Source organism: Symphalangus syndactylus, chromosome 16 (assembly GCF_028878055.3).
Source record: "Symphalangus syndactylus isolate Jambi chromosome 16, NHGRI_mSymSyn1-v2.1_pri, whole genome shotgun sequence".
Lineage (NCBI taxonomy): Eukaryota > Metazoa > Chordata > Mammalia > Primates > Hylobatidae > Symphalangus > Symphalangus syndactylus.
In genome coordinates, this window is record NC_072438.2 from 68,085,526 (window position 1) to 68,101,788 (window position 16,263).

The 16,263-nt window shown below is 40.2% G+C and overlaps 1 protein-coding gene across 5 annotated transcripts in view; it reads right to left on the reverse strand.

Annotated features, from left to right (window-relative positions):
- Positions 1-8,639, reverse strand: part of SLC1A3 (solute carrier family 1 member 3) — an 82,873-nt gene extending 74,234 nt beyond the window's left edge. For 3 of the 5 annotated variants that reach the window (XM_055245585.2, XM_055245586.2, XM_055245581.2), the window contains exons 1-2: positions 8,498-8,637; positions 6,615-6,890 (exon numbers count right to left, since the gene is read on the reverse strand). In XM_055245585.2, the coding sequence (XP_055101560.1) occupies positions 6,615-6,795 (181 nt within the window). In that variant the 5' untranslated portion in view covers positions 6,796-6,890; positions 8,498-8,637. Of the gene's footprint in view, positions 1-6,614; positions 6,891-7,787; positions 7,882-8,497 lie in introns of those variants that run through there. The other 2 variants (XM_055245584.1, XM_055245582.2) reach the window with 2 other exon arrangements.
- Positions 8,640-16,263: the final 7,624 nt, after the last annotated feature.

The following is a 16,263-nucleotide window of genomic DNA, read 5'->3' on the forward strand; positions in this document are numbered from 1 at the left end:
TGGAAGATCAGCATCATCAAATCAGTGCATATGACAGCTTGAAGCCATATCAGAGATGTAAATAAAAGATGTGGGGTTTACAATGTCTATGGACACTTTACCTGGCAAGCACTTAGGGAAATCATCTAAGGTGATATGGCTTGTACATAGCAGAACTGGGATATAAATCTTGGCAGACAGTTTTTATAATTATTCTATTTTATACATGAAGAAACAGAGGCTGAGTTCCAGAACTGGACATAAACCTAGGCTGTCTGACTCCAGAGCACATAGCTCTGATCTCCATTATACCTTACTGCGCTACACCATCACAGTAGGAGGCAGCTCCTGGAGTGCTTTTGGAGAAGGTGGGAGAGGGCTGGGATGCATGTGTGCTGTGGGTACATGTGTTATCACTAGCCCTGACAATTTTTCTGTATTTTTTTTCCCCAGGGGAGAAGATAAAGCACAGGGAAATCAGACCCTAGTTCTTATAACCTAACCCAGTGTGGCTTCTCCAGAGAAAAACTGCAAATCCACAGCTTCCTCCTCCGCCTCTCCCAGCCTCTGCTGAGTGAAAGCACAGCTGAGCTCTGGTAACACCAGGGGACTCAGGAATCCCCTACCCCTAGCTTCTTGAAGCTCCTCTCTCCCTGCTCATTTCCAAGAAGAGTTGAAGAAACCGTAAGTCTGAACCCAGATGTCTGTCCATCGTTGTTTGGATTGCTGTTGTTCGATCAGTGTGAAAATGCCCTGCTATCAGGGGTTCAGGAAGTTGAGAGGTGTGGGTGCCTGACTGTGCCTGCTCCATGAACTCAAGCAGTTGGCTAGTGTGGTCCCACTACCAGGTCAGTTCAGTCCAGCAGCTGATAGCAAACCACATTGATTAACCTGCTTGGCTGACCTAACTGGCTTGGCCAGTTACGTCCAGGCACAGAACACCACTATAGCAGTTCTGAAAGATTAGTGCTTTTAAGCATGAAGGAGAGGGCCCTAGAGTTATGGAAATTGTTCTGAGAATAGACTCACAGAGTAGACTCATTTATGCAGTAGGATAGCCCGATTCACTGATCCTTATTCACTTGAAATCCAAAGAGGGAACTGTCTTCGTTCAGTTTGGAGGTTGTAGGAATATCTTCTAAATCTTGATTTGCAGCAAGCTTCTTCCATTGTATATCCACCTCGGTGGCATCCCGCCCCACAAACTCAACAGGTCCAAACTGAACTTATCCTCGTGCACTCCCAAGGCCCCAGTCTTTCTCCTGTATCCTACCTTCAAATGTGGCATCATCAGCCACTCTGCCACCTAAGCCAGAAACCGGGCCATCAGTCTGTAGTCCACCTTCTCTCATTGAATCAATTGCCAAGTCTCACCAGTGGTCTTTCAATTCGACCTCTCTTTTCCATCTCTTCCATTGCTACCTCAGGCAGACCCTCAGCAAATTGCTGGAGTAAAGCCAGAATGGGTGTTCTAGCACCCAGAACAGTGTGGTGAATGAGCACCTGGAGCCGGAATGGTGGATTTGAATCTCACTCAGTATTCATCAGCTGTGTGGTAAGGATTTGGGCTTCAGTTTTTTCATCTGTACAATGAGAGTAATAAAATTACCTCCCTCTCTGGGTTGTTGTGAGAATTAAATAAAGTTAATATACTTAAACACAACAGTGTTTTCCATACATTGTGAGTGTTAGCTATTACCATTATTATTATTATTATTATTTTCTTTTTTGGAGACAGGGTCTCGCTCTGTCATCCAGGCTGGAGTGCAATGGCATGAACATGGCTCACTGCAGCCTCAACCTCCTGGGCTTAAGTGATCCTCCTCCCACTTCAGCCCCCCAAGTAGCTGGGACTACAGACATGTACCACTACACCCAGATACTTTTTGAAAAAATGTTTTTAGAGAGATGAGATCTTACTATGTTACCCAGATTGATCTTGAACTCCTGGCTCAAGTGATCCTCCCTCCTTGGCCTACCAAAGTGATGGGATTGTAGGTGTGAGCCACCTTGCCCAGCCCAAAATAGTGAACATCAACAAAACTATTTCTTTTTTTTTTTTTTTTTTAAGATAGGGTCTCCCTATGTTGCCCAAGCTGGTCTCAAACTACTGGGCTCAAGAGATCCTCCCACCTTGGCCTCCCAAAGTATCCAGATTACAGGTGTGAGCCACTGCACCCAGCCTTTATTATTGTTAGCAATATATATTACTACTATAGCAAATATATATTATAGCTACAGGAAACTGATGCTCAGAGATGCCTCCTTTTGGATCACACAGCTATTAAATAATACAGCTGGCACATGGATCCAGGTCTACCTTCATCAAAAGCCACACTCTTTTTTTCTTTTTTCAGATGGCACATCTAGGGCTCCTAATGTGGCTATTAAAAAGAAATGGAACCTCTAAAGTCTCAACACAGAAAAATGCCATATTATGTAGAACAGTGTGCATAAAATGATCTCATTAAAATTTTTTTTACAGCTATTAGAAACTTCTCTATTACCACCTCTGATCCTTATATATTCCTTTCTCATCTTATTTTTCATCCATGTCTCCTACGAAATTACCTGAGAACAGGGGATCCCCATTGCATAGCACAGGGCAAGATACATAACATCCCATATTTGTTAAATTGAATAGCATTGAAATTTTTTAAATAAATAATTTAACTTATTTACTTTGTAGATAATAGCTATCAGTAGATAATATAAAAATAAGGGGAAAAAAATCAAATGATACAAAAACTTACTCAAAGGAAAGTAGTATTCCTTCCACCCCATTCCCTAGACACCTAGCTCCTATCCCAACAGGCAGCCATGCTGACCAGTTTCTTGTATATCCATCTAGAGATATTACAGAATTGCACTGAATTTTAGTGTAATTTAAATTCATTGCCAGAGTATTAGAGAAAAGAGGGAAATGCTTTATAAAAATTTAGCCAGGATGATTTCTTTCCTGAGAAGCCACCAATTTCTTTAAAATCCATATAAAGGAGAACTCAAATGTAAACTCTGTGAGAGTGTGTGTGTGTGTGTGTGTGTGTGTGTGAGTGTGTGTGTGTGTGTGTGAAGATCAATAACAGAGAAAGGAGAACTCAAATGTAAACTATGCAAGAAGAACTGTGCAAGGAGAACATCAGAGAAAGAACTCAAATGTAAACTCTGTGTGTGTGTGTGGGGGGGGGGGGTGTGTGTGTGTGTGTGCCAAGACCAACATCAGAGAAAGCTGCTAGTTTACTGTGTTTGTGAATGCCTTCAGGTAAAACCACCACTCAATTCTATGCATTCCTATTCATAAATATCCCCCCACCTTGCAGCTGATCTTATGACCCATTTCTTTATATTGTTTGGCCTGAGATTTCATTTTCATTGTGCAATTCATTCCCTAGCCATGGAAAGAGTCAGTGTTCTGTGACTTGAACATGACAAAGGACTTTTCCTTTCTTTCAGCTAGATGTCTGAGGTCACTCTAACACAACTTACCACAGTCTGAAGGGAGAAATTTCTTTCTGGAGGAAGAAAGACAATAACCACTCTTCCCAGTGTGGTTTTTGTCAGACGGATGTCCACAACAGCCCTGGCAGACAATTATCTAATGCTTTCATGATGGGCCCTCTAAGGCATGTGGAGCTTGGCACTGTGTTCTCTCAGATTGCTAACCGCTCTTGTTACATGAGCTTTTGTCATGGCATGGCATGGCACATTCAGACTTTGACATTACTTAGAAATGACAGTAGAAATGACATAAAATTGTACAAATGGTTCTATGCTTATGCTTGTAGATGAATTGATATCAAAATATTTATAATTTTCTGCTTTAGTTTGAATATATGGATTCACATGTCTTTATCATAATATTTTTCTAGTTTCCACTTCTACACATTAAATCATATACATTTTATTTGAAAAAGGCAAAACAAAACAGTCTAAACAAAAGATTCAACCCAGTACATAGGTTTTCCCAGTGATTTTTTTTTTTAACTAAAAGCAATAAAAACCTAGGAATTTGAAAACTAGGTAATAACTACAGCTCTTCTCATCTCTCATCTTGGGGGAAAATAATTATCTCCTTCTTCCTTGCTAGCATCTTTCTTGTTTTTTCTTATGCTACAGCAAATAAATTAAGAGTTGGTGTGCAGACCCATTCTTTTCCTATCTCTTAGGACTGGTTGACATGGAACCCAGTGACAAGCTAAATAGAGCCTTTATATCCACTGGGTTCTCGATGGAAGACACACTAACAGATAACTAAAGGGTTCTTCCTTCTCTCCTAAATCTGTTTGCTCCTAAGTTGTCTATTTGCTATTCCAAGTCTTTGATGTAGACTCAGTGGTCTCTTTGACTGTCAATGAGCTCTTTTTATGTGTTTCTTTGTTAGTGCCTTCTTCTTGCTGCTTCTGCCTCCTCAGTTTCCATTAGTAAAGCCAACCATGAGGGCACCCGGCCAACTTATCTACCCTAGCTCAGCCAACTCGTATTGCAATTCTCACAAATCTTAGGAAAGCCCTCATTGGGTGAGGACTGATCCCAGAACTCCTAGAGAAAAACAGACTAGGGATGATCCCAGAACTCCTAGAGAAAAACAGACTTTTAAATCCTGGCACTATCTTCCTTTTATTAGAGATGTTATTGCTTCGTACTAATGACTTAGGAACTTCCTTCTCCATCGATCTGTCTTCCATGTTCAAGTTTTATGACTTTCCATTCCTCTATTCTCGAATGGAAACATTTCTGTCTCAGAAATTCAACTCTTCTGATGTTTACAGCACCATTTTGAATGCTGTTTCTCCATCTTTTTCAAATATACTCCAGTATTACTGAGCTCTATTTATTATACATATAGGATCATGAATTATAAATGAGTATTTGTTAAATGAATGAGAAGGAAGTGGCTTAATGGTCTACAGGAGAACTGTAAGTTTTCTGTTAACTGGGTAAAGCATACAGTTAAATGACAATGCTATGTGAATGCATCTAGCACTGATCGCTAACTGGCCTTCATCAACTCATGAGGGTATTTCTCTTCCTGACATCTCTTAGAAGATGTCAACTAGCAACAGAGCAGAGGAAGAATAGAGTGGTTAAGAGAATGGCCTCCGGTGCTAGACTGAATTTGACTTCCAGCTCTAGAGTTTACTAGTGTTGTCACTTTGGGCAAATTGCTTGATCTCTCCACAGTCAGTTTCCTCTACAAAATGAGGAAGATCATAGTAATTACACCTTCCCACTCTCTTCATAGGCTTGTTTGAGGATTAAGTGAGCTAATATAAACAAAATTCCTACAGAGTAGCTGGAATAGTACTATATAAATGTTTGCAATTATTATTATGCAGCTATTGCTTGGCTTGGCAATGACTTAGATTCAGAGTGAAAAATGAGGCAAGCAGACTGTATTTTGCACTGACTTCCAGGACAATGATGTGGGACTGAAATACTTCATCCAGGAATATATTCAAGCCTGGAAACCTACTGTGGAAAGCCATTACTTCTCTGGGTCAGTTAGGACATGTTCTCTTTGAATATCTCTAAATTAATTGAACCATCATTAATCACCAGTGATTACTAATGGAAGACAATGATGTTAAAATCAGATGTATCTAAAGTCTTGTGACAAACTCTCCTGCTATATTTCATTTGTCTACAATTTAAGAATTCAATTTTCTTGAAAAAAGTTACATTTACACACTACAGAATTTTCTTAATCTTTATTAAATCATTACCTCTTTAAAGTTGATGGAAATCTTGGCAAACTCCAAAGTAGAGATTAAAAGTGTACTGAATGCCTCTTTTTTGGTGGCAAATTGGTAGGTTAAGTTAGAGCATTTTTACAACCTGGCATTGGCTTATATGTTTGTCAGCCTAAGAATTTCTGTATTGGTTTGGTAAAAAATTCCAAATAGTAGGTTTTTTCAGCTATATTTTAAAGTAGGATCAATGCCACCCATAAGTAATAAACTATAACTTTTAAGATCAATAAACAAAACAAAACAATAATATTTTATTAGTACAGATTGCTGTCAACCCTGCTAAATTAGTAAGAGATGGAAATGATTCAAAAACAGGTATAGCTGGTTATGGCAGGCTCTGCAAAGCAATGAATGAAAGAGATCTGTGTTAACATTTTCCCCAATCTACCTTTCCCAGTTGCTGGGTGAGACAGTGCAAACACATAAAAGATTCGGGCTCTGTGTCTAAGCATTGATACTCAGCTTCAAGTCAGCACCAGTTAGAATATAATTACTATTCAGAACCAACATCTCGTTTTAGGTGTACTAATTGTATAAATTTGTTTTAAGTGCAACTGACATTGTATATAATTACATTTTGGCCATGCCTAATGATTAAATGATCACTTCCTTATCCTTACATGAAATGGGAAAATTTTTATTTATTTTTCTTCCTCACACAATTGATTTGCATAATGCCTAATGATGCCTAATGATGTGTTTACTATATATTGCTCCAAACATGCCAAAACAGTCATTTTATGGAGAAAAATCATCAAGTTCAGAGGAAAGCCTAGGCTATCATTTTGATACCTACAACTAGTTCATCTGATAATATTCCCTGGGCAGCCAGACGCCCCAGAGAAACAAGATACAGGTTTTTTTGTTTGTAATCAAATGACTCACCCACAATGACAGCGGTGACAGTGAGCAGCACAAAAGCATTCCGAAACAGGTAACTTTTAACATCCTCCTTTGTAATGTTCTGCACTTTCTTCTTGGCCAAAAGTGTGCGTTTACGGACTCCCTGCTGGAATCTCTCCATCCTGCCCCCCATCTTGGGCTCTTCTCCATTGCTTTTAGTCATATTTTACTTTTCTAGGAGGGTCTCTTCTTTGCACTTCAGTGTCTGGGAATCACCCACAGAAAGCCAAACCTCCTCTTTGGTGTTAGAAACCACAACTAGAATGGGAGAAAAAGAGACATGAGTTATAGCCCCCAGGGCTGAGAAATCAGTGCTGCTCCACACCAAGCAAGCTCTTGGCAAATTGCATAATCTCAGCAGGAATCAAGGACTGGAGAGCCACAATACCAGACTTCAAGGTTGCAGTGTGCACATTTTAGTGGACCACGTGTGAGAAATGTGCATAAATTCGGAATATATATGCAGAACTTTTGTTCTATTTTCTTTTTAAAAATCCGTCCTTCCCCTTCTGATGAGGCTATAAGAGGGTTCTTCAGAGCTAGATCTGACTGAGAACCCCTATTCCCACCCTCCCCCGCAGAACCCAGCTGATGCCTTGCACAACGTACACACTCAGTAAATGTCCAGTTGAACTGAATGCACAGAAAGTACTCAATCGTTACTTGACAAATTATGCTGTATACATGGTTGAAAGCATAACCAGGTCAATAAAAATAATTAAGATATTGATAGGTGGGAGTTGTCTCTGTTATATGTAGTAAAGTAACCAGCTATTTTCTTCATTAAGAAAAAAACAATAATATCTACTAGTAAATATGGTCATAAAAAGAACACAAGTGCCCACAGTACATGGGAAATACATGTGACTATTTTACAGGGTAATTTTTTCATTTTTTCCCCATGAAATAAGCAAAGTGCTCTCTGGGCACATCTATAAATCATCTGAAATTACAATTCAGCTTCGTTTTTTATCACAAGTAGAAGTATGAAGTAGCGTTTTTCTTTGTGACACACATGCTGGAGTCTTCCGAGGAAACTATCGCTGACTTTTTAGCATTTTAAAATTTAGGATTTCTAGAACAGATGAGGAGATGAAACCAATTTTCATTCCAAACATTACAGCTTGTGGTTTCTGGTTTCTTTAAAGTACTCACACTATTTAACTACATTTCAGTAAATCTCTTTCCTGGTGGAAATCAGCTGTTCTGAAAAATCCAGGGATTCCTCCTGGCGCTTTACAGGAGTTCTAATCCATAGCCCTTCCCATAATCAATCCGAGTGAAAACCAGCCGCACCATGGATGTGTGTCGCTGCCAACGCAAGCAGCCAGCGTGTGTGCCTGTGGGGGAGGTAACTGGAAACCAAAGGACTCCTCGCAGATGACTTCTTGCAATCCCAGTGCAGGAAAAAAAAAGACTTAACAGTTTGCCTTTTAAATAAAATTGCAAGTAGGGGTCAGTGATACTAAGACTTCTAATTTGTTTAAGACTTCACACTGGATTAAATGCTTAGGGAGAAGTGAAGACAGGGAAATAGGAGAGACCAGATTTTTTTTTTTTAAACTAATAGCTCTGATTCCTCTTACCAGTCACTTTAAAGCAGATCCGCTCAACCTCGATCCTTTTCTAGATCTCGCGCCACAATCTGCCCCCAATCCACCCCGAATGACTCAACTCCAAATTAACAGAGGACCCGGCATAAACAGACACCACTCTCTCACGACGTGAGATGACTAACACGGACTTTATCTACCAAAATGGCTAGCCTTGATTCAGGCTACTCCTCTGCTTGGAAGGCAAAATACATCGGCAGAGAAGTGAAAGGAGAAATTAAACCCAGCAGGAACACAGAATGTGACACTTACCTTTTCTGATTTTGTAAGGGGTGGTAGATATCAAGCAGTAACGAGGTGAATTCCCCAGCAGGTACAAGGGAGCAACAATCCGCAGCGCGCGTAAGCAGGCAGGCTAGCCCTGACAGTGTGCATGTGCTCTGAAAATGCAAGTTACTATCAGGGCAACTTAAGAAAAGGGGAGGAGTCTGTGCCCGGGAAAGGAGGAGTGGGGAATGGAAACCGCACAGGGGAGGAGGGGGAAACCCCGAGGTTTCTGGAATATTGATTAATCTTGGCACACCAGAAGCAGGCTTGCTGGCTTTGTTTTGCTCCTTAGACCACTTTCACGCTTTGTCAGTTCACTGTCATTAGAAATGCAAAACTGGGACTAGGAAGAATTGAAAAATAAAGCGCACACAATCGGAAAGCTGAAAGTCTTGATTAGAACGTTTCAAAGACTTTTCTAAGGCTAAATTTAATTACCTCACATTATTGCAGGTTTCCTCCCCTTCAGGGAAGGCGAGGGTGTGCTCTTTAGCCTGGTTGTACAACTGTTACGAAAAAGTTCCTTTTTCGAATAGGGGAATTAACTGACATTTCTTGGGAAGACCCTGAATGCAGACAAGTATGTAGAAAAAAAAAATGCTTACTACGATTCTCTAAACTTGTCTAAAGTTAGGGACATGCCTCTATTTTAGCAGTTTAAACTTCAAAACTTCGTTATAACAAACCTAATTTAGCTCACACTGCCTGTGTTGCAAAGACGGAAAAGGTAGCAAATGTAAAGAGACTGGAATTTTTGCCAAACTAGAAAATGAAAAGCGTTTTAAGGCCAAGAGTGCAAAGCACACTTGAGATTTGGTGATTCAAAAGATAAGCTGCTGTTCAGATGTCTCCATTTTAAAGGATGCTAAATGTTCTCCCTGCCACACACCCCATTTTTAAAGCTAAAAAATTGTCATTGCCATGAGAAGGTAACTTGCACTTCTAGTCCACTTTTCTTAAAAGAAAAATAAATTGTGAAAATAGATGTTAGAAAATTAAAAAAAACTTTTTGAGCTGACTTATTCCCAAAACTTAAAGCTTCTTTAGCAGGAAGAAAATGGTTCACTAGAAACAAAAATTTATACCAAAATCACAGCCTGAGGTTTGAATTCTTGTTCACTGAATTTAATATTCCCCATGCAAAATATGCCCAATTCTTGGTCTATTATTCAACATGAAAGTATGTCTTTTTTTCCCCTCAGTACAAATCTCTGGAGATCATAAAGAAATATCTCTTTTCACCCTCAACTGTATGTCCTTTTGAACAGCTACTGGTTGGAAAGCAATGGTGAATCATGTCAATGCTTTAAAATTACAAATTAGCAGCAGTTATAACAGCTTTCTAACATGCTATCATTTTAAGAACTTATTGAAAGTACATGCTTTTGACATTCCCAGCCCTCAGTGACCTTTCCCTTCCTCTGATCTCCTAGGTCACTGAGCATCTATACTGCATTGTTTAACACTTAATTATACCATGTTTTGTACTGCATCCTTCTTTTAAAGCTCATCTTAAGTTTTGGTTTCTCAACTAAATTATAAGTTCTTTGAGGGCAAGAACTTGTCTTATGCCTAATATAGAGTCAATATTAAGTAACTCTTTTTAAGTGGGTAGAATAATATTATGATGTGAAACGAAACGCTTTTCAATCTTCTGTGTTAAAACACAATTACTAGTTTTTACATTGGTGCCTCTGGCTTAGGTGCATGGAGCCATTTCTCAACGCCGTGACTACTTTTAAAAGCATTTATTTACTATACCAGGTCCTATCTGAGCCATGGGTTTAGGATTAATTTGCACACACCCCCCCCCCCTTTTTTTTGGTGGAAATGACTTTGACTTGTATTGCAAGGGAACTTGAAAGAGAAATCTGATTTTAAATGGGGTTTCAAGCCCAGTGGCATTTCCATTTTTTGTTTTTATTTTTTTTTAATAGGCAAGAAAAAGTGCTGGAAAACCACACTTTGGTTAGCATAGAGATGGGAAGACCCTGGCGCCCTTTCTTTTTTACTTTTTTTTTCCTCTCTAATCCCTAAAGCTTGGTTAAAAACCATTTCATTATTTCAGTTTGTGTAGACATTATGGGAGTCTGGTATTCTGTTGAGAAGGGAAGTAATTCACCACTGAAAGTTTTGTTGGCTGTAATAAAACCTAATGAGAAAATGAGATGCAAAGAGTCTCAGTTCAGAGTTCATCCAATTTTAGTCTGGAGGGAAACACTGGGAATTACTTCTTTTAGCACCACTTTCTCTTTCTGGAAAGCTATAGCAAAAATAATGCCTGAGGGCCCCCTGGGTTTCCTCAGCGCGTATTTCTACCTTTTCCCCTCTACTTTATAGTTAAGCCCCTTGAGCTTTAAAACATCTTTTTTTTTTCCTTCTAGAAACACTAAATAAATGAAAGATCCATAAATTATGTACAAGTCTCTGTATGCTGTATTTCATTTAAAGCTACTCAGGATGGGAGACACAGAAGCTGGGGGATCATATTAATGTTAGTATTACCAAATGAAAAAAACACAAACACCAGCAGCAAATGCTGTTCCTGCTGAAAAAATCTGCCAAGATCTTTCTGTGAACATTGTGTGATTAAGTAGGTTGTCGGTAAATTCTTTATTTTGGGGAAAAAAAGTCAGTATAACAAGAAATAACCAAATCCAACCTGTCCTTAAAGGGAGCATTTATTGGTTTGAAGAACAAGAGATTATGGGAATAAGCACGTGCTGATCTTAGCATGGTACAGGCCAGTCAAACTTCACCATTCAAAATTAGGAAATTTTGGTTAATTGGATTTTTTTTTGAGCAACAAAATGGATTAGAAAACCTTTTAATCTTTTTTCAATATTTTCCAAGTTGATTTTTAACTTAATGATGGTTTTAAAATCATTCCTTGTTTAAATAGCTTGCATTTTAGGAACATCATGAATGTCAATTCTCCTTCTAGAATTTGGAGATTGTAGAATGCTAGACAATGAACAGGACCTGACTTAACCCCAGAGCGTAACAGTGGATGTGTTAGAGGCAGTAGGTGTAGAAGAACTTGTGGTAGTTGGTCTTCCATTTTCTCTTGATTTTTTTTTCTTCTTAAATATGAATGCAAAAAGCAGAACAACAAAAAAACCTGTGGTGAAGTCTGGTTGGTTGAATTTTTAAATTAACTGGGTTTTATTTTAAAGTTATAGTCATATGAAGCCTAAAAACATCCAACTACAGAGAGGTGAACTAAAATTAACTTTATCACATTCATTCATTCGTTCAACAAACATTGAGCAACCACTGTGTTCCAAATACCAGTTTCTTTCCTCAAGGAGTCCATAAATGCATTGTAATTATTAAGCAGTGGGCCAGGACAGGGCCCAACAGAAAGTTGTGAGATTGCTGTATACTAAGGCCTATTTACCAGTCAGTCTGTCAAAAAGACTGGTAGCAACTTAAGGGAAGGGGCCGTGCCTGGATCCACATTGTGTACACTGTTTCTAGCAGGTGCCTGCCCATAGCAGCCATAGTGTGGCATGCCGGGGAGCCAGTAGCGGTTCCTGCTGGAGAACAGGCCAGTAGGGGCCAAATTTACAACTTGAACTCCACTCCTAGTCAACGGGGAGCCAGCCACAGGATTTAAGCAGGGGAGTAATTTTCGTTTTAGGTAAAATGCAAAGCCTTGAAGTGACGAAGACTTGGGTTAGGAAGTCAATGGGGCAGGAGGAGCATTTACAGACTGAGTGAGTTCACATTCACACTGAAAAATACTGACCATTTGAGAATATTGAAGCCCTTGAAGGGGTCGGCTGACACTGAGCCAAGGCTGCCTCCTGTAGGTGGAGTGTGCACTCTCCAGCCCACTTGTCCTGCCCACTTCACTCAAGTTAGTTATCAGCATGTGGCTCTAGCAAGTTCTTCTGTTTTGACCTCTGATGGGGTTTCAGAAGAGGACTGAGCAAGGGAAGAAGCCTAGGCAACACCAATACAAAGGTGAAGACCAGCAAGAGGAACCCCCCCACATAGATTCCCACATGGGAAGAAGTTACACCAACTGTTATTTTTATCACAAGTGAGCCAACAGGTGGACATAATGGTGCCTTAAAAACAACATGTTTTCTCCCTTCTAAAGCCAAAGAGGGTCTGCTATTTAACGAAGCCTTCACACACGTTATTGTTATCAATTATTATTTATATTGAAAAGTGACATTTTCCCCAGTTGCTCAACGTGAGTCAAGCCTTTGTAGAACCAAGAATATCAGTTTAGCTGGGAAAGATTATGTAGGTTGATTGGAATTGAAGCCTTCAGCAGACATTTTTACAGGGCTTTATAGTTTTTTAAGTACTGCTACACACATTATCTAATTGAATCTTCGTGATAGTACTTTGAGGTCTATTCTACTCTATTATAACTGGTCCTGTAGACCCAGATATTGGAGATCAGTAGGGATTGAGTAATATGCTGGGGATTATAGTCAGCGCTAAGACAAGAGTTCTTCATGTTGATTTCTCATCTTTTCCCAAAAGAAGCCCCCAGGAGTTTTTTAAAGACAGATAGAAAAGAAAGGAAAGAACATTAAAAGGAAGGCCTACAATCTGTTATTTCTCCTGGGGAGTCAACTCTAATCTCCTCCCACTCCCCAAATCCAACAGGCTTGGTTGCCTTTCCTATGTGCTCCCAAGGCCCCCTGGGTTTAAATTTCCAGAGTCATTACCACTTTGTGCTGCAATTCTCCCTGTCTAGACTGCGGGGTCTTTGAGGGCAGGGCCTGTATGGATAACTACTGCATACTCAGGAACCAGAACGGAAGGTGCTCAGAAAAGAGTTGCTGCACCAATAAACAGATGCAACACAGTCACAAACATAAGAGGGTTCATCAGTCCATTTCCAATTCTAAGACTTGGAGAAAGGAAGTCAGTAAACATCAAACTTAAAAGGAAAAAAAAAAAAGCCAATGAGTTCCTTCTTCAATCATTACAATGTAAAATAGATCCAAGTGTGGCTGCTCTAATTGAATGGGGGGTGGGTGGGAGTCAGAGCCTACCTCAGTGTCCCCTTTCTTGCCCCCAGGTAGCTCCCTGGGTGAGGTACCTCCTTAATGTGTGGATTCTACACATCACAGTTGGGAAGCGAGGATGAATGAGGAAGTCAAGTCAGTTTGTGTCATAATTCCTTAGTGCCAAGTTCAGGTTTCAAACCTGGATCTCTGGGCTCCTGGTCCCATTTCGTGTGCAGTCACTAAGCCACATGCTCTCCGTTCCCAATCCTGAATGTCATCCACAAAACTAGGTTAGACAAGATTGTTTTTCTCAAGTCGCTTTCCTGATTCTAAATCATGTCATGCCAATAACGGGCTTGCCATATCCACTTTGGTCTGTTTAGTTAAGGACACAAATTTTTATATACACTCAGTGATTAATGGCTTCTCATTAGGATTTCCCTGCCACAAATTAAACACAAACATAATACAGTCACCAAAGGAAGCTTATTGAAGGGCATGGGTTTTATGAAGCACAGTGATGACATGAATCTTTTATAACTGTTTGCTGGTATAGAATCATAATTACAGCAATCAAGACAGATACACATCTTTTGTAAGGAAAAAAGTAATTATAATTTAAAAGCACACAGCTCAAAGTTGCCATCACAGAAACGACTATTATAGCAACTATTTCGCATTTGGACATTTTTTTGGCAGGAGGTCTGGGTATTGTTTATTGTAAGTCAGAAACAGGCACTGAGAAAATATGCAAATTTTTAAAGCAACAGAAAATGCAGTTTTGGGTTGAGAAAACAGGGTGAACGGTGGAAACTGGGCCTTGAGCACAAATCAACCTTAGTGGCTGAAATAACTTTTGGACATTGGATGCAATCATAGTAATCTGGGGGTAAGGTTAGAATAAAGTTAGTTTATGCATTAAAACATACATTCAAGATTTGGGCTGTGCTCCTGAGTCAAATTCTATCTTCTGTGAATGTCATGCCTATGGATTGATTCTAAGCTGAAAGACCAGGGATTTCGAAAGCCTTCAGAATGCTTAACAATCCCCTTCTCCTTGGCCAGGCAGGGAATTCCCATTGCCTTATGAGGCAGTTCATTTTTGAGTCATAGAAGAAGCAAATGCAAGCCTCCTTCCTCATCCCACTGCCTCCCCAGGAAGGATGGATCACACTTGCTTGAAATAGAATTAACGCAGGATGACTAGTTTACTCCTACCCCAGGCCTCCGTTGTTTGCCGAAGTCCAGTAGATTCTTCAAAATCACTTAATAATCAACAGGTGAAATCAGGATAGGTCATGTGACATTACAGAAAAATGCATGGAGACTGGGGGTCAGGAGACCTGAGAGGTGCAAGGTTGGGCAAATACAGTATTGTAGGAGGTCCTCACCTCCAAACTGAAGAGTGAGGTGAGGTCTGGGTTTCAATTTTTTTTTAACCCTTTGTTCCAATCAAATCTCATGATGAAACAAGCAACATGACACATCAGTTATCAACCTGAAGAGTCGGGAGGCAGAGCCACTGATTCACCCTTCCTCTAGCTTCCCCTCCTCCTCTCTCTTCCCTAACCCCAACCACCAGCATCTGGACCCTGAGTGTGTTCCAAGTTGTTGGGGCAAGATTTGGAAATGACTGGATCGGGTAACTCAAAGTACTCAAATTCTAAGAATGAAATTCCCATAAACTGGAATAACCTCTGGGGGAAAAACGAAAAGCATGAGTTAAACTCCAAGAACTCCACAGTATTCATGATACCTCAATTAATAAATAGTGGTGCATGCCTGTAATCCTAGCTACTCGGGAGGCTGAGGCAGGAGAATTGCTTCAACCCGGGAGGCAGAGGTTGCGGTGAGCCTAGATCACGCCACTGCACTCCATCCAGCCTGGGTGACAAGAGCGAAACTCCGTCTCAAAAAAAAAAATAAATAAATCTTCTTCAAAACATGGGCTTGTTTTAAAAGTTCAACCACAGCAGCACTTTGAGAGGTCTAGGTGGGTGGATCGCGAGGTCAGGAGTAGGAGACCAGCCTGACCAACATGGGGAAACCTCATCTCTACTAAAAATACAAAAATTAGCAGGCGTGGTGGCGCACACCTGTAGTCCCAGCTACTCAGGAGGCTGAGGCAGGAGAATCGCTTGAACCCGGGAGGCGGAGCTTGCAGTGAGCAGAGATAGCGCCATTGCACTCCAGCCTGGGTGACAGAGCGAGACTCCGTCTCAAAAAAAAAAAAAAAAGTTCAACCGTAGCTAGGATGTGTAGGGGTTTCTGTCTCAGGTCTTAGGCCTATTCCTAGCGACGGCAGGTGGCAATGAGACAGACTGAGTTGAAGAGGGCGGTCCTGTTTTTTGTGCCTCGTGACCTAGCTAAGCCCCAGGACAAATGCAGGAAATAAAACTGCCAAATTTAGTGGTTTACCCAAAGTTATCCAAGTAAATGGCAGAGTCCAGACCAGAGTCTAGAGGTGGCACTCCCAGTCCTAACCACTTTCAGAGAAACACATTGTCTTGTAGTACCAACTACATTCTGTGAAAGCCTGGAATGATAGGATTCATTTATGAGGGAGAGGTTTTCAAATTCTATGTTATAAATCTGTGCTGCCCAATATGGTAACCACTAGCCACATGTAACCATTGAGCACTTGAATAGAGTTAGTAGGATTTGAGATGCGCTGTTTTATGTGTTATGTATACATTAAATTTTGAAAACTTAGTACCCCCAAAACGTAAAATATCTCATTAATACTTATATTGACTTCATGTTGTAATGGTAATA